This window comes from Lissotriton helveticus, chromosome 5_1, assembly GCF_964261635.1.
Source record: "Lissotriton helveticus chromosome 5_1, aLisHel1.1, whole genome shotgun sequence".
Lineage (NCBI taxonomy): Eukaryota > Metazoa > Chordata > Amphibia > Caudata > Salamandridae > Lissotriton > Lissotriton helveticus.
In genome coordinates, this window is record NC_136065.1 from 204248223 (window position 1) to 204270220 (window position 21998).

At 43.1% G+C, this 21998-nt stretch overlaps 1 protein-coding gene across 1 annotated transcript in view; it reads left to right on the forward strand.

Moving 5' to 3' along the window:
- The window catches only part of WHRN (whirlin), an 871032-nt gene that overhangs the window by 761693 nt on the left and 87341 nt on the right, over positions 1 to 21998 (forward strand). The window contains exon 8 of the mRNA XM_078640355.1: positions 7377 to 7589. Coding sequence (XP_078496481.1) covers positions 7377 to 7589 — 213 coding nt within the window. The remainder of the gene's footprint in view (positions 1 to 7376; positions 7590 to 21998) is intronic.

The following is a 21998-nucleotide window of genomic DNA, read 5'->3' on the forward strand; positions in this document are numbered from 1 at the left end:
TGTATATATAAGTGCCGTCTCCTGTTTATGTTCATTCTAAGTATAAAGAAATACTCTCTCCTGTTTTGGTTCATGCTATGTAAAAATCAGTATTCTCTCATGTTTAGGTTCATCTTATGTTAAAAGAAGTGCAGTCTTCTGTTTAGGTTCCTCCTATGACAAAATAAGTGCTCTCTCCTGATTTGGCTCATGCTTTGTAAAAGAAGTGCATTCTCCTGTTTAAGTTCTTCCTATGTAAAAGGAAATGTACTCTCCTGTTTAGGTTCATCCTCTGTAAAAAGAAGTACTCTCTCCTGTTTAGGTTCATCTCTACTGTTTACTTTTATCCTACGTAAAAAGAAATACTGGCTCCTGTTTAGGTTCATTCTAAGTAAAAAGAAGTAATCTTTCCTGCTTGGGTTCATGATATGTAAAAAGAAGTACTCTCTCCTGTTTAGGTTCATCCTATGTAAAAAGAAGTGCTCGCTCCTGTTTAGGTTCATCTTATGTAAAAAGAAGTACTCACTCCTGTTTAGGTTCATCTTATGTAAAAAGAAGTACTCTCTCCTGTTTAGGTTCATCCTATGTAAAAAGAAGTGCTCGCTCCTGTTTAGGTTCATCTTATGTAAAAAGAAGTACTCACTCCTGTTTAGGTTCATCCTATGTAAAAAGAAGTACTCTCTCTTGTTTAGGTTCATCTTATGTAAAAAGAAGTACTCTCTCCTGTTTAGGTTCATCTCATGTAAAAAGAAGTACTCGCTCCTGTTTAGGTTCATCTTATGTAAAAAGAAGTAACCTCTCTTGTTTAGGTTTACCCTACGTAAAAAGAAGTACTCGCTCCTGTTTAGGTTCATCTTATGTAAAAAGAAGTACTCTCTCCTGTTTAGGTTCATCCTATGTAAAAAGAAGTGCTCGCTCCTGTTTAGGTTCATCTTATGTAAAAAGAAGTACTCACTCCTGTTTAGGTTCATCCTATGTAAAAAGAAGTACTCTCTCTTGTTTAGGTTCATCTTATGTAAAAAGAAGTACTCTCTCCTGTTTAGGTTCATCTCATGTAAAAAGAAGTACTCGCTCCTGTTTAGGTTCATCTTATGTAAAAAGAAGTACTCTCTCTTGTTTAGGTTTACCCTACGTAAAAAGAAGTACTCGCTCCTGTTTAGGTTCACCCCATGTAAAAAAGTGCTCTTTCCTACCTGGGTTCATCCTTGTAATCAGGGCTAGAGTCGGGGTACCACGCAGGTGGACGGCGTCCCCCCACTTATTTTAACTTATTTTACTGGGTGGACACCGTCCCCCTGCCCAAAATCTGTACAGGACAATGATGGCGTTACTTACCGGACCGGCCGCCTCGCCGATCTCCCAACCTTGACGTACTTCGTGCATATGTTCACTCCGTTTCTTATTTCCTTTAGAACCATTTCCAACACACCCACCTTAATTCACGCTACTTTGACCCAGTGTTGCGTTACACATTAGCAACGCTTTACAGAGTTTGCCAATTAAGCGCACTTCTGTTTTCTTGTCTTTCTTGGAACAACATGATTTCCCTTAGGAGAGGAATTGCAGCATACCCTATGAGTGTTTTCTTTTCCATTGATAGAAGTCTATGTTTTTCACCTTTCGTGACGTCACTTCCTGTCGTGACGTCACTTGATGTCTTTGAGGGTCCCCCCACTTCTGTTTTTTACCTTTCGTGACATCACTTCCTGTCGTGACGTCACTTCCTGCCCCTGAGCGTCCCCCCACTTCTTTATTTAGGACTTGTGCCCTGCTTGTACTAATAAGTGCACTCTGCTGTTTGTTTCAGGTTTTCATAGTGAAGACTTGCCACAACTAGTAGCCCATCCCAACAGTAGCCCAGCTAAGACCGCTCAGGGAATGCAGGATAAAGATTCTCAGTCACTGGACAAAGCAGCGGCTTTCATCGTTTTCTTCGGCCGTGGCGAGCACCTTGCATTTTTGCTGTGGGCTGGAATGGTGGGTGCCAGTTTTGGACCTGTGGGGGGCGTTTTTGTTACTGTGGGCCGGTTTTGGAGCAGTGCTGCAATATCACCCCCTGTAACAAAAGCGCAGTGATCCCACGACCTTTCCAACTTGCAAACTACATTTAGGATCTACTGTGCATTGAAAGGCAGCGGTGACATGTACGACGTGCCCTTTCCTCCTTCAAGTGTAGCATATCAATTCAGTGCAACTGCAATTGTGGTCGAAAATCATTGCCAGGTTGTTGACTTATCAAAGCGGTTAGTACTGATACGCAAAGAAGAAACTGTATATAACAGAGTTTTAAGTCTGTGAGCAACTGCTGGGGGCATCAGAGAAGCAGAACATAGTCCGGGAGACCACTACATGGTCCCCCATGCCTTTGCAGAATGTGTTTTATTTTTATCCCATCCCGTCTCCTCCAGTGTTCTGGGCCAGTGAGGAAAAGGGGCAGTTTCATCACTAATATTACCCACTGGTTCCGGAAAAGTGCAGGATTGGGCCGCTGCTGCCAGGTGTGGCTTCCTCTTGCACAACTGAGCTAATTTTTCCACTTTGCGAAATAAATTAATGACATGTGAGGGTGCTTACATTTGTGTTTTGAATACTGGCTGCCCACATGAACAAATTGTGTGATCTTGAGTAAGGACTTGAGTAAGAAGCCTTCTTGTGCCTTGCTTCCTATGTCTTTCTATGAGTGCCGTGGTGCAGTTCATTGTGCAGTTTGCAAGTACCTTTCCTAAAAGTGAATGCATTACAGCCAAGCAGCAGCATGTGACAGTGACAGAGGAACATGTTCAAAAATAAAGTTGTTTGGACACTATGAATTGTTTTCAGACAATTAGTTATTGCATTTTTGTGAGTTGCCACTCATAACAGTGGAAGGATTTGTTTATTTTCCCCTTCACATTGATGATAACATAAAATTAGAGACATGACTTTTTTAGTTCTTTAAAAGTTCTTATAGACTTATTTTCCATGAATGAGAATCGTCTTTTATGAGTCTGCAATCAAAGCTCTTATTTCTGTGTGATTGTCCTGGGGATCTAGGTGCACATTAGTTTTTTTCACATTTGGGGGTCATGTAGCACATTTATTTTTGCACAATTGTCAGTTCTGCTGCACATTTGGTTTTAAGCTTTTTTTGCTTAATGGGTGAATGAATGAATGCCCCATTGACGCAGATAATACTTCACAACGTGTGAACCCTCTCTGAGATTTATCCACCCAATGGGACAAACTAAACATGGTTGTAATCCACAAGGACATGAAAATGAGGCCAGTAAGTTAGATCCTCAGACAATTTCAGATGGGTTTATTCATCTGTGTGAAAGCATGCATCCAACATTAAAAGTCTAATTAAAATGTTATCTGCAAATACATTGTGGATTTCTGTAAGACAGATATTGATGAAAGCTACTTAGAGCTTTACAATGTGTCTGAACTTTGACAGGCCGAGGGGAATTGTTGCATCATGCGAATGAGTAACTGATGCCCTTCAGTGTGAGCAAGGTCAACATTCATGCTCTCGTCTTCCTGAGTTGCTAGGCTGAATGTTGTTGCCCTCCTAAATGATCACACAAATTATACCAGTAACTTGGTTGTTACAGCAATTACAGATACATTTAAAATGTATTATTTTAAATAAAAAATCTGCATTATGTCTATGTGACCATATGTAAAATTTAGAGAAATTTGATGAAGAAAATGCCAGGTGCAAATACGTTGTGGATTTATGTAAAACAATAATTAATGGCAGCAACTTAAATGTTCAGAGACATGTTTCTCTACAGTGTTGTAGGAACCTTCTTTTCTGCCCTACAGGTTTAAAAAAAAATTCTACCTTCTCAATGGCCTCATGGGTGCCATATAGTACACCACGCCCTATGCCACCCCTTCGCGGGCACGTAGAGGGCAACAGGTTTGTCTTAAAGCTCAACGACCTGTGAAAATCAAGGATTTGTCTCCCCTGCTGTTCTGATAAGGATATTTGTATCGCAGACACTGTAAACTTATTCCTTCTGAAGGAAATTTAGGGTGTGGGCTTGGTGTCCATTAAAAGGGCTAGTCTAGTGTATTGTATTGTAATTGCATTTATATAGCGCTTACTACCCCAGACGAAGCGTCAAAGAGCTTTTTCGGCAAGTAGCACGCTAAGCACTTTGGACAGTATATTTCTTCAAAACAATGATAACATCTTACATTTTGCAAAGAATTGGCCCTGAGTCTATCCGAGTGCTCGCCTACCCACTTGAAAATTCATTTGCCGTTCCTTCTGTCACTGGTCCCTGTGTGTCCTGCACTAAGCCTTAGCCGGGGTTCTTCAGTCACTTCATAAACCCGCTCCTTTGAAGCCTAAAGGCTCATCGGTGCATCGCCAACGACCCTCCCTTAAGTCCAAGCTTGAGGAGTGGAGCAAGAGGCCGTTCTCATTATGACTTGGCTGCTACCGAGGCATATTGATCACTTCTGAGAGCTCACCTCTCAGCTCACCGCCAAATACCTGCTTTTCAGATCAGTTTCAATTAGCTTCAAACAAGCTAGAGAGGGACTTTCAAATTGTCCACGAGCTCTCCAGCCGTGATGCTGGTACGGCTGTAATCCCTAATTTTATGGAGCTTTGCCTCATAAGAAAGGAGGAGTGCGTTGAGTAGGTTCTTTTCCCCCCATCTTTCTCTACTGTGATGTGGCTCGAGTTGTGCATCAATTTGTATCAGTGCTAATAATGGGAAAAATTACTCCCGAAAATAACAGGTTGGATGATTGGAATCTGGTGCTCTCAAGGTATGGCACGCATTGAGCATACATGGGTTGTACTGTGGTACCTACTGCCGTGTATGCTGGCATAGGCACACTGCAGTGCAGACAAGTCATTATGATTAGCCAGAATACTGTCATAGAATATGAATACCCTGTCAATAATGTGTTTTTATGATCCTATCTCCGAGGCAGGTTCTTTATCTTCTTTTTCTTGTACAACCACTACTTCACCAAACTACTGTTATCAATTCTTTAGAACTCATCTCACTTCGCTCTTCTCATGGGTGGCTACAGTTTTATCATGACTATGGTCATCCCAGTTTTGTAAATTTGTTGAATTGACTGATTTCCTTGAGACGTTTTGTCCCCAATTGACATACTTTGGTTGAGTCCCCACAAATGCCTACTTTGAACGCCAAACGCATGATAGCGGCTGGCGTCAAGGGTTCATCTGTGGCTGTTTTTGGCTCCTCGGTCTTGGACGGCTATCAGTGTGTGATTCTTCCATGTTCTTGATCTTTTTTGATCAGTGACGTACAATTTTTTCAGGTTACCTCACTGTCCTCATGCCTGTTCAATCTCAATCCTTTGCCGATGTGTGTCGATCCTCCTCTGGCCCTTTTTAATATTACAGTCACATCCTCTACATGTAAGAGATCAGGAACTAGATGGACAGCCATTGGCTCAAATGAGGCACTGATGTAAATGTAAATGTAAATGTGTTGTATTTGTATAGCGCGAACAGTAACCCGGAGGCATCCCGGCGCTTGTACTCCTACCACAAGGGAACCCCTCCTGGCTTTTCCTTGTGAGGTGTCCACTCCTGGGCATCCCATGGTGAAACCAGGCATCCCTTGTGCATCGGGGGCCGTTGTGGAGACTAAGCAAGCTATTGCCCAGAGTTGCAGCGTGGGGCCCATGCTTAGATTCGGCACTGAGGCGAGAATATCCGGTCAGAGAAATTTAAGCCCGATCCCGCCGAGGCAGGAATCGAACCCTGGTCCCTGGCCAGCATTCTGCATCAAGGTCTGCCGCTCTAACCATTGAGCCACACTTCTCCTCAGTGACCATAGTTGTAGGAAGACTTGCATATTTATCTGTGTTTTTTTGCTTTGTTCCAACAAGATTGGACATTGTCTCGCTTATATTACTGTCACCTGATCTCACTTGGATTAGTGCAATGCCCTGTATCCAGGGCTGACCACATGTTTGCATGCCTGGCTACAGCTTATGCACTTTGCGTCTGCGGCACCACTCTTAGGAGTACTCATATCCATATGAACGTTGCCACTGTGTTCACTTTTGCTACGACTTTCTATCTATTGTATGTCCCTGTAATTTTTGAGAGAAAAGTTAGTCTTTTTTTCTTTAAGCCCCACATAGTACTCTGCAACCCAGGTTATCCTAAAAATTCCATGGCAAGCCGAGGAGGTGAGGATATGTTTCTATGTGCTGGTGTGTAATAACACTCCACTCTATATCAGAATTTTCAAAATGTTTGTGCCGATCAGCAGAAAAAATGGAGTCTTAGGTCTTCTAATTTACCCATTGATGCACACTGCCGTAGCAATTGCACCGCATATTGGTGAAAGACAGCACTTCAACCCTCAGTAACTGTAATATTATACACTACCGTCAAACCTGTTAAGGAAGTCAAGGGTGATCAGTAAAGATTGCTAATGTGTAAACCTGTGATGGTGATTCTGAATGGAATTCAAAGCAACAAGCCTTACGGCAACATAGGCAATTGTGGGGCTTTTGGAAAGATGATGGAGAAGTGGAAATGGGAGATTGATGCTCGAGAAGGTTGGTCTCATTACTCAGTAAATAATGCAGCTGTGAAGTGAGTGCTTTGTTCTGGCTGTGAATCCATTGCTCCAAGACCTTTCAAATAAATAATACATTTTCTGCATTGTGCCCTTTTGGTTGCCTGTAGACTGCAGGGCAAGTATATACTGTGATCGACCCCAGCAAAGAGAGCGGAGTGGGAGCTATCCTGCTCTCCTCATTTCTCTGCTAACACCTCTCCTGCCAAATGCTGCTGTGTATACACAACTTTGCACATTGATTAGGGAGAGCTGAGGACATGATTAAACTGTTTATGAAGGGTGTACCTCCATGTGATGTTTCAAGAGTAATGCATGGGAAGGGAGGGGGTAGATTGTCTGTTTCTGAAAGCCTGAAGTCCTGCAGTGAAGCCTTTGGAAAATCAAGATGTAATAATGTGAAGAGAGGTTTCATAGACCGATCCGATTCTTGCCGGGAAACTTTGAGGATCAACAATTTACATTGTAAGGATCAGTTAGCCAGTCCTTGGTCTCCTCTGAGGATCAAGTATCACTTTGTAAAGACCTGTAAGATAATTTGGGGCTTTCATCTGAATCAGAGTGTCAATAAAGAGCTGCAAGTGCATCCTTGGCTCCTCTGAAAATCAAAGTTTCTTGCTGTAAAGAGCAATATTTTATGCCTGACATTTGGCACCTCTGTCAACTAAGGTGGACGATTGTACGGAGGGGTGCCTTAGACTAATCCAGGCATTCGCAAAGAGTCAAATTTCCATGTAAAGATGTCTAGGGCTGAAAAAACTTGCAAATATTGTCAATAAGTGATTGATAGAAGGGTTTGATGCATTTGTTTGTTCCCTCCTTCCACAGTTCTCGCTCCTTTCTGAAGTCCGCGGTGTGATATCGGCTCAGGATTTGGATCGCTTTGACAGCCTGGTCTTAAAGAGGGAGATTGAATCAATGAAGGCCCGGCAGCACTCCAGCACTGGAACTGGCACAGATTCTCACTCTGTGACATCTTATGGAGACTCCGTGTCCTCCACGGGCAGCTATGCCACCTCGACAACTGTCAGCTCAGCACGGGTAAGTGTGGGCATGTCCAATACAAAGGTGGTCCTTCTAAGAAATGGTTTGTTTGTATTGTTCTCTGTCCCTACTGTGTGGCTTGCTCTGACAGTATTTTTATGTACCACCATAAGGTTGTAGGGGTCCGCTCATGCAACTGATCATTTAGTGGTACATATAGTTTTCCATCCTCCAGACACATTGAACGTCCATTAACTGCAGGTCAGAGGACAAGGGACTATTTTGATCAGCATAAACATGCACATATGGCATCACCCATCAGTTCCAGACTCCATCCTTTGGTCTCCCATGGACTTCCAGCATCTTGTCTTTTGTCGCACAAAGTGTGATCATACTTGTTTTTACAGAATTATGCTCTTTTTGATTGTCCCCTGATACTTAAGTGTCTTTGTCAGTGGCCTGGAGGCTGTCTAGACCACCAGTGTCCTATATTTTCAAAGAAACTCTCAAACATGCCTCCGGTCATGATGATAAAAAATGCTGGATCTTTGTCTTGAAGATTCTTTCTGCTGAACTGCACAGAAAGCTTTGGCCATCAGCATTTTCTTGCTATTTGCATGCTCTGCAATTCTAACTCAATGTACATTAAAAAGTCAGATACTTCAGTGTCTGGTCATAGTTGAATTTCAGCTGTCATAGAAGTCCCTAAACTTCATAGTGAAGAAGTATTAGCAACAAGTACCTCACAATGACAGAATATGTGGACAATTCTCACCTGTGATTATTCATCTAACCCCTTATTGTGGTGCAAACATAATTCTATCTTATCCTGAAACAACCACATTAATTAGATTTATTAGCATGAGTGTTGATTTGGTAACCACCTTCTCAGTGCCACAAAGCTGTGTTTCAAATTAGCACTGTTAGACTTGGGATCTTTTGGTGCGGTTTCGCCAGTCTTTTTGCTTCTGGCCTCCTGTTTTTGACTGTGTGCTGGACTTCTTTTTTGCTGGCGTTAGGACTATGGGTACTTTACCACTGCTGACCAGTGCTAAAGTGCATGTGCTCTTGTCTAAAATATAATGACATCTGGTTTCTCCATGATTGGCATGGATCACTGAAACAATATCGATGACAAAAATATAGAACTACCATAATATCGAGTAAAAAATATAGAATGCCAAAATATCGAATTCCTATCTCCAAACAGGTAAGTACAAAAATATTAAATCAAAAATATCGTAAAAAATATAGTTAGTCAAAATATCGATTTTTTTTAAATGCTTTAAAGTAATTAAAAATTAATGAAATAATAAATATAATTAACGTAAACATATTTAAAATACTTAAATAACCTTAAAATTTATAAATAATTAATGTAAGTTTAAAAAAACATACAAATTGATTTGTTAATAGATATATATATATATGAACGTAATATTAATAAAAATTATACAATATTTTGACCGTAGGATAGCAGAAAGGGTAACATTTACAATTACCACTCCAGTGAGTGCAACAGTAGACAAAGCGTTGGATAGCGTAGGGGTAAAAATTACTATTCCCACTCCAGTGAGTGCAACAGTAGGGAAAGCGTTGGATAGCGGGAGGATAAAAATTACTATTCCCACTCCAGAGAGTGCAACAGTAGGGAAAGCGTTGGATAGCGTAGGGATAAAAATTACTATTCCCACTCCAGAGAGTGCAACAGTAGGGAAAGCGTTGGATAGCGGGAGGGTAAAAATTACAATTCCCACTCCAGAGAGTGGAACAGTAGGGAAAGCGTTGGATAGAATAGGGGTAAAAATTACTATTCCCGCTCCAGAGAGTGCAACAGTAGGGAAAGCGTTGGATAGCGTTGGGGTAAAAATTACTATTCCCACTCCAGAGAGTGCAACAGTAGGGAAAGAATTGGATAGCGGGAGGTTAAAAATTACTATTCCCACTCCAGTGAGTGCAACAGTAGGGAAAGCGTTGGATAGCGTAGGGGTAAAAATTACTATTCCCACTCCAGAGAGTGCAACAGTAGGGAAAGCGTTGGATAGCGTAGGGGTAAAAATTACTATTCCCACTCCAGAGAGTGCAACAGTAGAGAAAGCGTTGGATAGCGTAGGGGTAAAAATTACTATTCCCACTCCAGAGAGTGCAACAGTAGGGAAGGCATTGGTTAGCGGGAGGGTACAAATTACTATTCCCACTCCAGTGAGTGCAACAGTAGGGAAAGCGTTGGATAGCGTAGGGGTAAAAATTACTATTCCAACTCCAGAGAGTGCAACAGTAGGGAAAGCGTTGGATAACGTAGGGGTAAAAATTACTATTCCAACTCCAGAGAGTGCAACAGTAGGGAAAGCGTTGGATAGCGTAGGGGTAAAAATTACTATTCCCACTCCGGAGAGTGCAACAGTAGAGAAAGCGTTGGATAGCGTAGGGGTAAAAATTACTATTCCCACTCCAGTGAGTGCAACAGTAGAGAAAGTGTTGGATAGCGTAGGGGTAAAAATTACTATTCCCACTCCAGAGATTGCAACAGTAGGGAAAGCGTTGGATAGCGTAGGGGTAAAAATTACTATTCCCACTCCAGAGACTACAACAGTAGGGAAAGCTTTGGATAGCGTAGGGGTAAATATTACTATTCCCACTCCATAGAGTGCAACAGTAGGGAAAGCGTTGGATAGCGTAGGGGTAAAAATTACTATTCCCACTCCAGAGAGTGCAACAGTAGAGAAAACGTTGGATAGCGTAGGGGTAAAAATTACTATTCCCACTCCAGTGAGTGCAACAGTAGGGAAAGTAAATACTACATATATTAATTAAAAATATATATATATTAATAACAATTACAAATTAATTAAAAATAATTACCAATGTAATATAATATAATAATTAATTAATTAAAAATACAAATAACAAGTATTTATTAAAAATCATTACCTATTAATACAAATTATTTACCAATTTACAATTAATGAATTAGCAATTGAAAAATAAGTAACAATTAAAAATAAATACCAATAAATAAATTTAAAGATTTATTTAATTACAGTTAAATTACTTCCCACCCTATTCCCCTATAAACTCACAACCCACTACAGTAAATAAATTAACTAAATTAACATAATGATCAATTAATCAATTAGTAAAAATTAATTACCAATCATAATTTAATTAATTACCAATTAAAAATTAATTAGCAATTAATTCAAGATAAATACCAATAAATAAATTAAAACATTTAATCAATTATAATTAAATTACTTCCCACCCTATTCACCTATAAACCCACAACCCGCTACAGAATTAAATTACGCAACAATTAAATACCATAAAATTCATTACTTAAAACAAATTATAAAATAAATATACACTTTTCACACATATACTAACATTAAAAAAACTTTTAAAATTTCGATATTATAAAAAAATCGATATATTTAACATCTATATTATATACTTCGATATTTTGACTTTCTATATTTATGTTAATCGATATTAACTTACTTACCTCAAAATCGATATTTTTGTTGTCTATATTCTGTCCATTCGATATTTTGTCCATTACATTCCATATTTTTGTTGTCTATATTCTGTCCATTTGATATTTAGTCCATTCTATATTTTTAACTCGATATTTTGACTGTATACCGATTGGCATTTTTGATTTAGTGATAAGTCCCTAGTACAGTTCAATACATGTGCCCAGGGCCTGTAAATCAAATGCTACTAGTGGGCACACAAAACTGAGTGTGCCTCCCACATGAGTAGCCCTTCAAACCTGTCTCAGGCTTGCCCCTGCAGAGCATTTGTGTGCAGTTTTTAACTGCCATGTCGACCCACCAAGTTCACCTACTTTCCAGGCCCAAACCTTCTAATTTATTACATGTAAGGTACCCTTAAGGACGGCCCTATGGGCTGGGCGCAATTTATTTAAAATGTTGGACATGTACTTTTGAGTTTTACATGTCCTGGTAGTGAAAAACTGCTAAATTCGCTTTTCACTGCAGCAAGGCCTATCCCTCCCATTGGTTATAATTCGAGCTGCATTGGAACTTGTAAGTTTGGTGTCTCTGGACTCACAATTTAAAAACAAATCTTTGGTTTTTAGATTGTAGGTCTGCAAATGCCACTTTTAGAAAGTTTCGCAATATTTCAAGGGGTTGGGCCCTTTGTATCACTTAGAATAGGCCTCTTTAATATACAGTACAGTATTTAATCTACTATATAGTTGATGAGCGAACTCTTCACCTTAGAAAAGGATCATAGCCTTTGTTCAAAACAGATACCCATTACATTGAATTGTTTTCTTTCTAAAATGTTGTTCAAACAGCTGCTGATCCTTTTCCAAGGTGAAGAGTTCGCTGATCAACTGGTCTTGGAATAAAAGAAAGAAATTTGAATTTGAATTGTAGTGACGATTATAAGAGTACCATACCAGCACAACTAAGAACGCATCTAGTCGTTGTCCTGAGGAGAACCCCAATAATGATAAGGGGGTACGAAACGCGTCAACACTGCACAATCTCTTGGGAAACATAACTGCAGGAATAAGACTATCCAGTGGGATTTGTGGCAAGCCCCAAGAGTTACCAAGAGCAGATTAGCACTATTTTGATTAAGGGAATTATGGTCTCCTCTGTTTGATTTCATGAATATATATCTGTAAAAAGTACTTTTGCAAAATTGTACAGATTAATTTTATACATTTGTGAATTTGGTTTCTCTGGTTTTTGTTTCTGTTTTGTAATAAGTGTTTCACATCTTGGTTTTGTTTTATGTATTTAAAGTGTTTGTGTACATATTCAAAGTGATAAAAGTGGTCCCTTTCCTAACAAAAATGAACTGTGATTTTATGTTAATGAATGAAAGAATCATAGTAAATAAATGCAAGGGCCAAGTAAATTGGAATGTTGGTCCTATTTTCAGCTTAGTTTGTGGTGTAAATAAACAACTAGAAAATTTTTTGAATAGTACTTTTAAAAAGTTGGCATTTTCTTACTTTAAGCAAACTGTGCCTCTGCCTGTCTCTAGAATACACATCTGGGTTGGATGGCAGTTGGGCTTTGTGAATTCACTCTAGGCAGACTATGTGCTGAGACTGGATAGACAGACGAACAGTCAGTACTGCGGCTAGCTAGAAGAGATTAACTGCGTGCTGCTCAGCATGAGTGTGGACTGTGACTACACATAGGCAGAGGCGGACTGTGTGCTAGCCTGGCTAGACAGCTTGAGATTGCACATTCCATAGCCCTGTGGGTTTCTTTAGAGCTGAGGTTTGCTGGATATCACCAATTGGCTGGTGTGATGGTTTTCTGTTATGTCTCCGCCGTCTTGCAGCTTGTCCCTGATGTGTTGTTGTTTGCTTGTCTTTCTATTTCTCCCACAGGAGCGGCTGCTCTGGTTAATAGATCTGATGGAGGTACAGTATGTTTTCTGAGGGAATTGGGACTGGGGGGTGTTGTGGGAATAGGAAGGGGAGAGTTGTCTTTTCAATAACAGAGATATGATGCCGATCCTGTGTGGGAATGTTCGGGCAGGGGGTGGCGAGCAGGTTCAGAGGAACATTCATTTGTTTACAGCAGACAGATGAAATCAGCCTTCCCTCTGGCTCGCTCGCGCACAATGATGAGCATCTGAATAGATGGCCTATTTCTGGCAGCTCTGCTAAGTGGCTTCCTGTGGTGACTCTGCGTCTGGCCAGTTACTTGTCAGCTCATCTTCTACCGTCATCCTCCCCCCTCCTCGCCCCCGCTCTTCCCTGACGCTATTTCATCCTCCACCCCCCGACTTTCCCCTTCCCTCTCATATCTCTCTTGTCTTATCTCTTCATTCCCTCTTTTATGCCCCAATCCTCCCTCAGTCTCTCTACCCCTCTCTGTGTTTTCCCGCCCCTTGTCTCATTTTTCCACCCACCCCTCTTACCATTTGACTCATCTATTTGCCTCTAGTATATATAGACAACCTTTTCGCCTCTCTTAGGGTTCTGTCTTGTATCTCTCCAACACACTCTCGTTTCTCTACTCCCTCCTGTGCCTCTTATACGTCTATTCTCTCTTCTACCCTCCAAACCCTTTCTTTCTTTTCTCTTCCTCTGTACCTGTCCACCCTCTCTATTCACTTGCTCTTCTGGCATACTCTATTCTTCTTATTTCTCAATTACCCCTGATATCATAAATGTACAACCTTTATGTTCATAGTGTATCCTATGTTATCTCCTTTTTGCTAGCACAATCTGGCGTCAGAACAGACCTGTAAAAACCTATTACTTGCTTGAAGTAGCTTATTACATGTGAATATTGATCTCCTATTGCCAACATCTGTGCTGCTGATGGCTTTAATGGTGTGTCCCTCTGACTCCTATACTCTCCACCACCCCACACACAGGAGGAGGGAGCCCCACCGTGGCACCAGCAGCAACAGTCCTCCTGTTAGAGTATGAAAGACCCACCAATATAGGCCAGGTTTGAATGCATTTGCCAGTACATAACATACTTTTAATAGGGCATGTGGGGCAAGTACAATAACATGAAACAAAGTTTGTGGTTGCCCACATCACAGGAATAACAACTAAAAGTTAGGCTTTGGTTAGATGCTTTTGACAAGCAGAGTTTGTTTGGACAGGGGAAAGATAGCAGTTAGAAGTATAGAACGAAAATATACTGTGGGCCAACTCTCAACGATTTTACTGTGACTTACTCTCGTAGTACTCCTGGCTTACTACTTACCTCCTGAATTCCAAGAGTACGCAATATATACATGAGGAAAGAACAAGTCCATTCGAAGAGCCAAAGAACGGAAAAGCAGGCAGCCTGACAAGTCTCCAGTAACACCAGCCTAATCACCCATACCTTGGGTATCCCTTGTGCCCTGTTGCCCAGTGCTTAATTTGAGGCGGTGGTTTCTGGTGCTCGGCATCGGCACTTCATTGTCAGCACCACTGCTCATGACGGTCTGCCACATGGTGGCCCTGTCTGTCTAATTCGGGTCTAAGCACAATACCAGCTGTTTATTAGTTCAATATGCATTAACAGTAAATGGTATTTGCCGCCTAAACCATTCCTATAGCTTTGTAGGCCTGAAATACTATTGATTGTCACACTTGTAAGAGTGTGATGGTAGGTAATTCTGTTGGTACTGTCACTGGGAGAGCTGGCAGGGGCAATGGATGATGCAAGAGCAGTGTCCTACTGTCTGGGGTCCTGTCACTGCAAAATAGAACATTGGAATGTTGGGAGCTCCATTGTAGACAATGGAGTGCTCCCTGCTTCTACGGGCCGGTTAAGACCCGCAGAGCAACATTCCAATGTTTTACAAAGGCATCTCCGAGCTTAAGGGGATTTAAATCCCCTCGAGTGGCCTTTGTTTTATTTGTTAGAACATTCTGCCCTCTAGTGGCAAAATGTTCTAAAAGCCTTACAGCCCTTCGTAGCAGGGCTACACCAGCTATTAAAGTCCCAGTCCCTTGTTAAAGTTCCTCGCCTTCGGCTCGGGCCTTTGACGCGGGAGCGGGCCTTTAATAGCCAGTATATCCCGCTATGGAGTGTTATAAGGCTATATTAAGCACTGCTGTTTTGTGTACTACAAACATGTGGCGGGGGTAGACCAATGCACGTGAGGCAGCCAGCAAATGTGCTGTATCTGCTCAATTCACGCCTTGAGGTGTGCTGTGAGGAACACCCCCTTTCCAGATCTAACAAGTCACCACAAGTCCATGCATGTGTGGCTCATCCATTTGCTGTTTTTTCAGTTGCTTTATTCTGATCCTTGTAGTCCTGGTCATCACACAGTAAATTCAGCATTTCAGGTAGTAGAATGCAAAGAAAAAAACAGTAACTTTTTCTATCGCCAAAGCCCTTGTGCTGTCTAGAAACACTGGCCCTAATTCTCCTTTTAGCTCTTCGTCTGTGTAAAATTATCTATGTTTTACTTTGCATTCCGGAACTTGAAATCATTCATTTCTAAAGCAAACATCTGGTCTCACTTTTTATATAGCATAAATGTCCCCACACAGTAAAATTAAAGCTATATTACAATCCTTCTCAAAATTCCATTACTTTAAAAAGGTTTTCGGCCTCCTGTGTCTCTGCTGCCGCTGAACTCCTTTCCTGCAGTATCTTAATATTCTTATCATCTTGGGTAAAAGGAATCTTAAAGCATCAGGCAAAGTTTATTTTCCAATTTGGGTACAAACTTTCCAGCATCAATCAGATCATTTTTGAAGACATACAATACCCGTTTACTGCTATTTGTGGTTGTGCTGAAAGTAAATTGCCTATTAAGACCTGAATGTAGCACCAGTCCTGTTAATTATGTACATTTTAATGTGTGTCTAAGGCATTTTTTGTTGAATTTACAAACAATATTGATTTTCCCAAATCATGAAAAAAATAAGATGAGTTCCAATATAGGTGGAAGGATCCGACCCTAGATTTTAATTTATTTATGCAAATCAGCTTAATTGACTTAAATTGCCAGTAGTAGCAGCTGCTATCAGAGTCGGTGGTGAGGCGGGGAGGGCGGGATTAGGTCGGGGAAATGAAAAGGATAAAGAAAAATTATAAAAACACTTACCTGACTAAGGCCGGAGTTGCAGCCGACTCTCCTCCGATCCTCTGCATCTTCTTGCCTTCTTCCTGCCTGGAGGCCAGCAGCAGGAAGCACCCAGCTCCCAACCTCCCCAATGCAGTATTGTGATTGGTCTGAGTGCCGTAAATCGGCTCTCAGACCAAGCTTGGGAGCCTGGCGCATGCTCTCCTCCCAGGCTGTAATGCAGCCTAGATGGAGAATATGGCAAGTGCGCATTGCTGGTTTGGGGGGCCCGAGAGGGTCAGCCAAAATGTCATGCACACTTGGAGTGCCACCACTCCTCCCAATGCAGTGCCCTGGGTCACGGGGCCCAGCCCCGCCACCAAGAAACATCAGAGCCCCTGCAGATAGAAAAGAAAATGATAATAAGGTTACGTTAATATCATTTTATTTTCTTCTTTTTTTCACTGCTCGGAGATCAGTAGGGCAATGCTCCTCCACCTTAGCAGAGGAGCTGTCACTGATAGGCAGGTGTACTCTTTAGTAGGCTTGAATGAATTAAAGATATGGATTAAAGAGGACATTACCATGCCACTCATCAAAGGGTGTTTTAAGCGAGGCTTGCCCAAAATCAATAAAATCATTCTGCTAAAGCACATCATTCACAAATATGCCACCGCGAAACGAGGAAATTGTTTTAAATTTATGTTGAGTTTCTGTCTGCATTTGATATAGTAAATAAAGGAAAACGTTGGTAAAAAGTCAAAGACTTGCAGATGCAAAAGAATCTGCTAAAGACCATCATGGCTTGGTACTCTGAACATCAAGCAAGGTGCATATAGGCTTGAAGGGGAAAAAATCAGATAACAAGAGATGCTAAACAAGGATGCCTATTAGCCCCGTCCTCTTCTGCTTTACATCAGTGATCTTCAGTAGGAAGCAACGGTATCTTGAATAGATGTCCCATGTATTCAAGATACTCCTGCGACTCTTCCATCTTATCCGACGATTCTGTGTTTTTGGCTCTTCGGCCCTCTGCACCACAAACCCATTTGATGATGGAGGTCTACTGCAAAAGAATGACCTAGACATAAATATCTTCAAATCAAAAGTTATGGTTTTTCCTGAGCACCAACCACACAACCCCAGGATTAAGTTAAAGTTGGAAAATAATAACCTCTAGGAAGTCAATGTGTGTTCATACTTGAGAGTCCAAGTGGTTAACTCCTTGAGCTGGAATGTGCATGTTGAGGTGGCATTTCAAAAAGCAGATGCAGCAGGACGTCAATCAAATGTTTTATAAGGAGACATATCAAAGCTCTCTAATGAGGTTTAAAAAATTGTGTCTGCAAAATATGGCAAAGGCTGGTTTATGGTGCAAAGTATGAGGTCTGCACCCTAATACCCTAAACTGAAGTAAAGGAAACAGCCGTCAAGAAAAGATATGATAGAGCTGCTAAAACGTGGTCAATTGATTGCATTTGAAGTATGCTTGGTGTACAGATCTACACATGGGAATGTATAGAACTTCCCAGCACAATTTTCAGTAAACTTCAAGACAGCCTTAGCAGATTACCTGTGCTGGAACGGGGATGTCCCAGGCATGATACATGGGCCTGTGCCCCTGCACTGAGTGTCCACCTGCATCTGAAACTGGCAGCGCGACTTTTTGTATGGCTCTGGATGAGCAAGGTTATACTACTCTAGTATGTGCGATGAAACCTAGGACTCGTCCAGGGTAATGCAAGGTCCAGAACCTGTTGTGTGACTGGAGAGGCGCACAAAGCATTTCCTCAGACCAGGTATAGGGCTCTCTATGCTTCTTTGGGTTGCTCACTTAAAGCGATGGTAGCAGAGTTCTGTGAAACCTTGATTACGACCAGACCCTTTTATTTATGTCAAAGGTGTAGAGTGTGATTTAATGAACCCACTCATATAAAGTTCTACTTCAGTTTGAACCCCTGATCCATGTCACCACATTCTGTGTGGGATATTTGCAGTGAATGTGTAGTATGTGTGTTAATAGGACCATGTGTGTGGTGAAAATCTGAACATTTTAACTAGCACCTGGATTAGAACGGTACAAGTTTGAGGGTGACCACAGCTTCCAGAACTAGTGAAAATGCATTGACTACATTCCTACAGCTGGAAGGTGGTGACCCAGACAATGAAGTGAGGGTGGATGGAGAAATTCAATTAGCAAAAAGGTACGAATTTGTTCTTCCAGAGCACGGCCATTTGGTAGATGGCAGGGGATGGGGTGGAATTGCAGTTTCTGTTGTTCGAGGTGAGAAATTCTGGGCAGTGCCTTTCCTCTTGTCTGTCCCTGATTACTGCTTCAAAAAGGTTGATGACAGCCAGGTGCAGAGTTCTCACACTTCATTGTGCCTTTTATTTGGATACTCCTGCCTGGAGCGAGCAGCATTGCTTCCTGCGGTGAGTGCGAGCAACTTTCACAAAGCATATTTCTGAACTACAGTCCGAACATGAAATTTGAAATAGAACTCTCTTCACGTTGGAACATTCTACTCTCTGGCTGAAATGTTCTAATATATCATAACACTTCTGCCATGGGCTGTACAAGTTATTATAGGCTCTCTCTATCATTAAATGCCCTTGGCTGAAACATAAGATTATAACTCGAGTAGAAAACCTTTAATAATTTTGATAGTCATTGGTAGTAGACTATAATGATATATTATGTTTGTCCTAGATACTATTAGGGTGTTTTTACTATTTTATGTTGGTGTCTTTTTGTCTGGTAGAGAAAGAGACATTTTCCCAATGCTAAATAAATCAACTCCTGTATGTCTTGACAGCACTTTCAACTCTTTGTCCCCTATTCTACCTCACAAACATTCTCTCTGCCATTTCTCTAACGGCATCGTAAACCTGACCAGTCCACTCTTATATCTTGCAAATCCTCTCTCGTCTCTCCGTCCCCCATATATCTTGCCCAGGCACCTTTTATGCCCTAATTCCAAACCAAGAGAACCTTCAGGGTGTTTGAACTATAAATGGCAGTGGTCATTCTTCTGTTATGATGGAGGAGCGTCGCCCCACTTCAAATTCAAGCCTGAAAAATAAATTGATAATAAAACTGCTATCATTTCATTTTTCATCCTCATGGCTTTCAACCAAGCCGACAGAGCGTCTGAGCCAGTCTTAGGGTGGGGCCAGCTGCAGCAGGTGGGGGAGGAGTGGTGGACATTGCAGGTGCATATGTCAGTTTGGCCGACTGTCTTAGGGCTGCCAAACTGACATGCACACTTAGATCTCTCAAACCCGAGCTGTGTTGCACAGCTGGGTGGAGAACAGGCACAGGTTTTCAGTCCCTGTGTGAGTGGAAAACCAGCCTGCTCATACCACTCCCTTTGCTTCTCTCATTCTGGGTAATATTATTATTACCGGCATGAGAGCAGCACCTGGAGATTGGCCTTGGGGAGTCTGGGAGCCTGTGCAGTGCACCCCATTGACATCCAGGAGTCGGTACAGGAGGAGAAACACAGAAGCAGTGGCTGTCCAACAGCAGTGCTAAGGTGAGATGAGCAGAAACTTTGCTTTTTAGCAGTCCCCTTTGCTAAAATGAAACTGAACTTTGCTTTTTTGGCACTTTGATTCACTTGTCTGCACTTACTTGAAAGTCAATCACCTCCCTCTCCCTCCTTGACTGATTAACATTTCTTTGCCTCCAAGAACAAAGAAAACTGATTTATTTAGCAATTTATATTTTTCACACTAGTCTGTTATACCAGTAACACCCCCGCTCAGTACACCCCTCTCGTTAACTGACTGATTCCATAAGCAAGGCTAGCGGGAGGCTGTGCAAGACATTCAGTTTGTGTCAACTATAACCAGGGCACGAGTCGGAGGTACACGCGGGTACACAGCGTCCACCCACTATTTTCACAGGATGTATGATGGTACAACGTGGTACATAACACCGCAGTACCATCACAACACAGCTTTTACAATGCAAGTCGTTACCGCGACTTACTCTGTAGGGTGCTGGACTTAGGAATAGTATGATTTACTATTCCAACTCCAGCCTACGTACAGTAGGGAAGGTGTTGGAATAGTAAATCACACTATTCCTTAGTCTAGAGCACCCTCCAGCGCAAGTGTTGGTAACGACTTGCGTTCTAAAATCCGCGTTGTAATGGTACTGAGGTGTTATGACCGCGTCGTAATGGTTGTTTCCCATTTTCACAGGGTGGAAGCCCTCACCCCCTGCTAAGCAGTTGGGTCCCACAGAAATATGTTGAACTTGTCCCAGTATAAATACTCCAGGACACGTTCATCATCTCCTGCACGTTGTCTGCTTTCGATTCCCAGCGAGGGGGCTTGTGTTTTTTCACCTCCAGCTGGGCAATGATAAAAACAGAATTTAAAGGGACATCAGGCCTACTTTTGATCGAGTATGGGACTGGCGATGTCCTGGAACCTCACAAATGCAAATGCACCAGGGAGGAAACAAAAGCACACAGCTTGTTATCTCTTCACGGGTACTGTTAGACGGAGACCTGGAGGGTCGGCCGAGCACAGTGATCGCACAGACAGGTAACTTCCCCCCCACAGATGGACACCACACAAAGATCAGGGTAACACCTTTTATAGGCACTTCTGGTAGTAGAGTGGTACGATACAAGGCGATCAGGACACGATGATCCTCTCAATTCTAGTCTCTAGTAAGGGAAGGGGGTAGCGGGACAGTCTTGGTACCTACGGGTACTGAGGTGTAACGGTGATAGCTCACAATCCTCGAGCTCGGTGGTCGGATGGGTCAGACCGCGGCAGCGCCGGCAGGTCCCGAAGAGGTCGTAGGTGGCAACGGGCCGCGGCAGCGCCAGCAGGTCCCAACGAGGATGAAGGTTACAACGGGCCGCGGCAGCGCCAGCAGGTCCCACGAGAATGCAGGTTGCAACGGGCCGCGGCAGCGCCAGCAGGTCCCACGAGGATGGAGGTTACTACGGGCCGCGGCAGCGCCAGCAGGTCCCAACGAGGACGAAGGTTGCAGAGGGCCGCGGCAGCGCCAGCAGGTCCCACGAGGATGAAGGTTGCAGAGGGCCGCGGCAGCGCCAGCAGGCAGGACAATAGTTCACAAGGCAGGGCTGTGGCAGCGCCAGCAGTCCGTCAAGGATGAGTTCTTCTCGGTGTCTCTCGACTCCAGGATACAACTGCCTTCCTGTCCTGGGGCTGCCTCAGTTATAGGTCTGGCGCCCTTTGATGTCCGGACCCTCGCTCTTGGAGGTCGGGAGGTCTGGGATGAGGGAGTCCAGACACCCAGCAGGGGGGTGGAGCCAGCGCCCGAGGAGGCCGGGGGTGCTCGGCACCTGGCGGGGGAGAGCCATCGACACTTCGTACTCCCATTGACCTGCCAAGTGGTCCGTTCACCTCCTGGGTGGAGGGTGGTGCCGGGATGTCGGGGCCTGGCCAGGCCCAGGGTTGGGGTCGGGCTGAGGCCGCGCGGCCGCGTGGTGCCGTGTCCAAGATGGCGGCTGGGCCGGGCAATGGTGCTGACGGTGGCCCGGGCCCTGTCCTGCGGGGAGGGAGCGAGCCCTTCATGTGGCCTGTCCAACATGCGTCCCCCCCAGCTGAAGGCGGGGAGAGTCACCCATCTTCTTGGGGACTTTCCTCGTCGAGGCGGAAAAAGCGGGACAGGCCGTCCGCGTTGGCGTGGTCTTGGCCAGGGCGATGTTCCACAGTGAAGTCCATCCCCTGCAGGGAGATGGACCATCGCAATAGTTTGGGGTTCTCCCCCCGCATCTGCATGAGCCATTGCAGGGGCCGATGGTCCGTCTGTACCCGGAAATGGGTTCCGAAGAGGTACGGCCGGAGCTTCTTGAGGGCCCATACCACAGCGAAGGCCTCTCGCTCAATGGTGCTCCAGCGCTGTTCTCGGGGCAGTAGGCGTCTGCTGATGAAGGCCACTGGTTGGTCCACCCC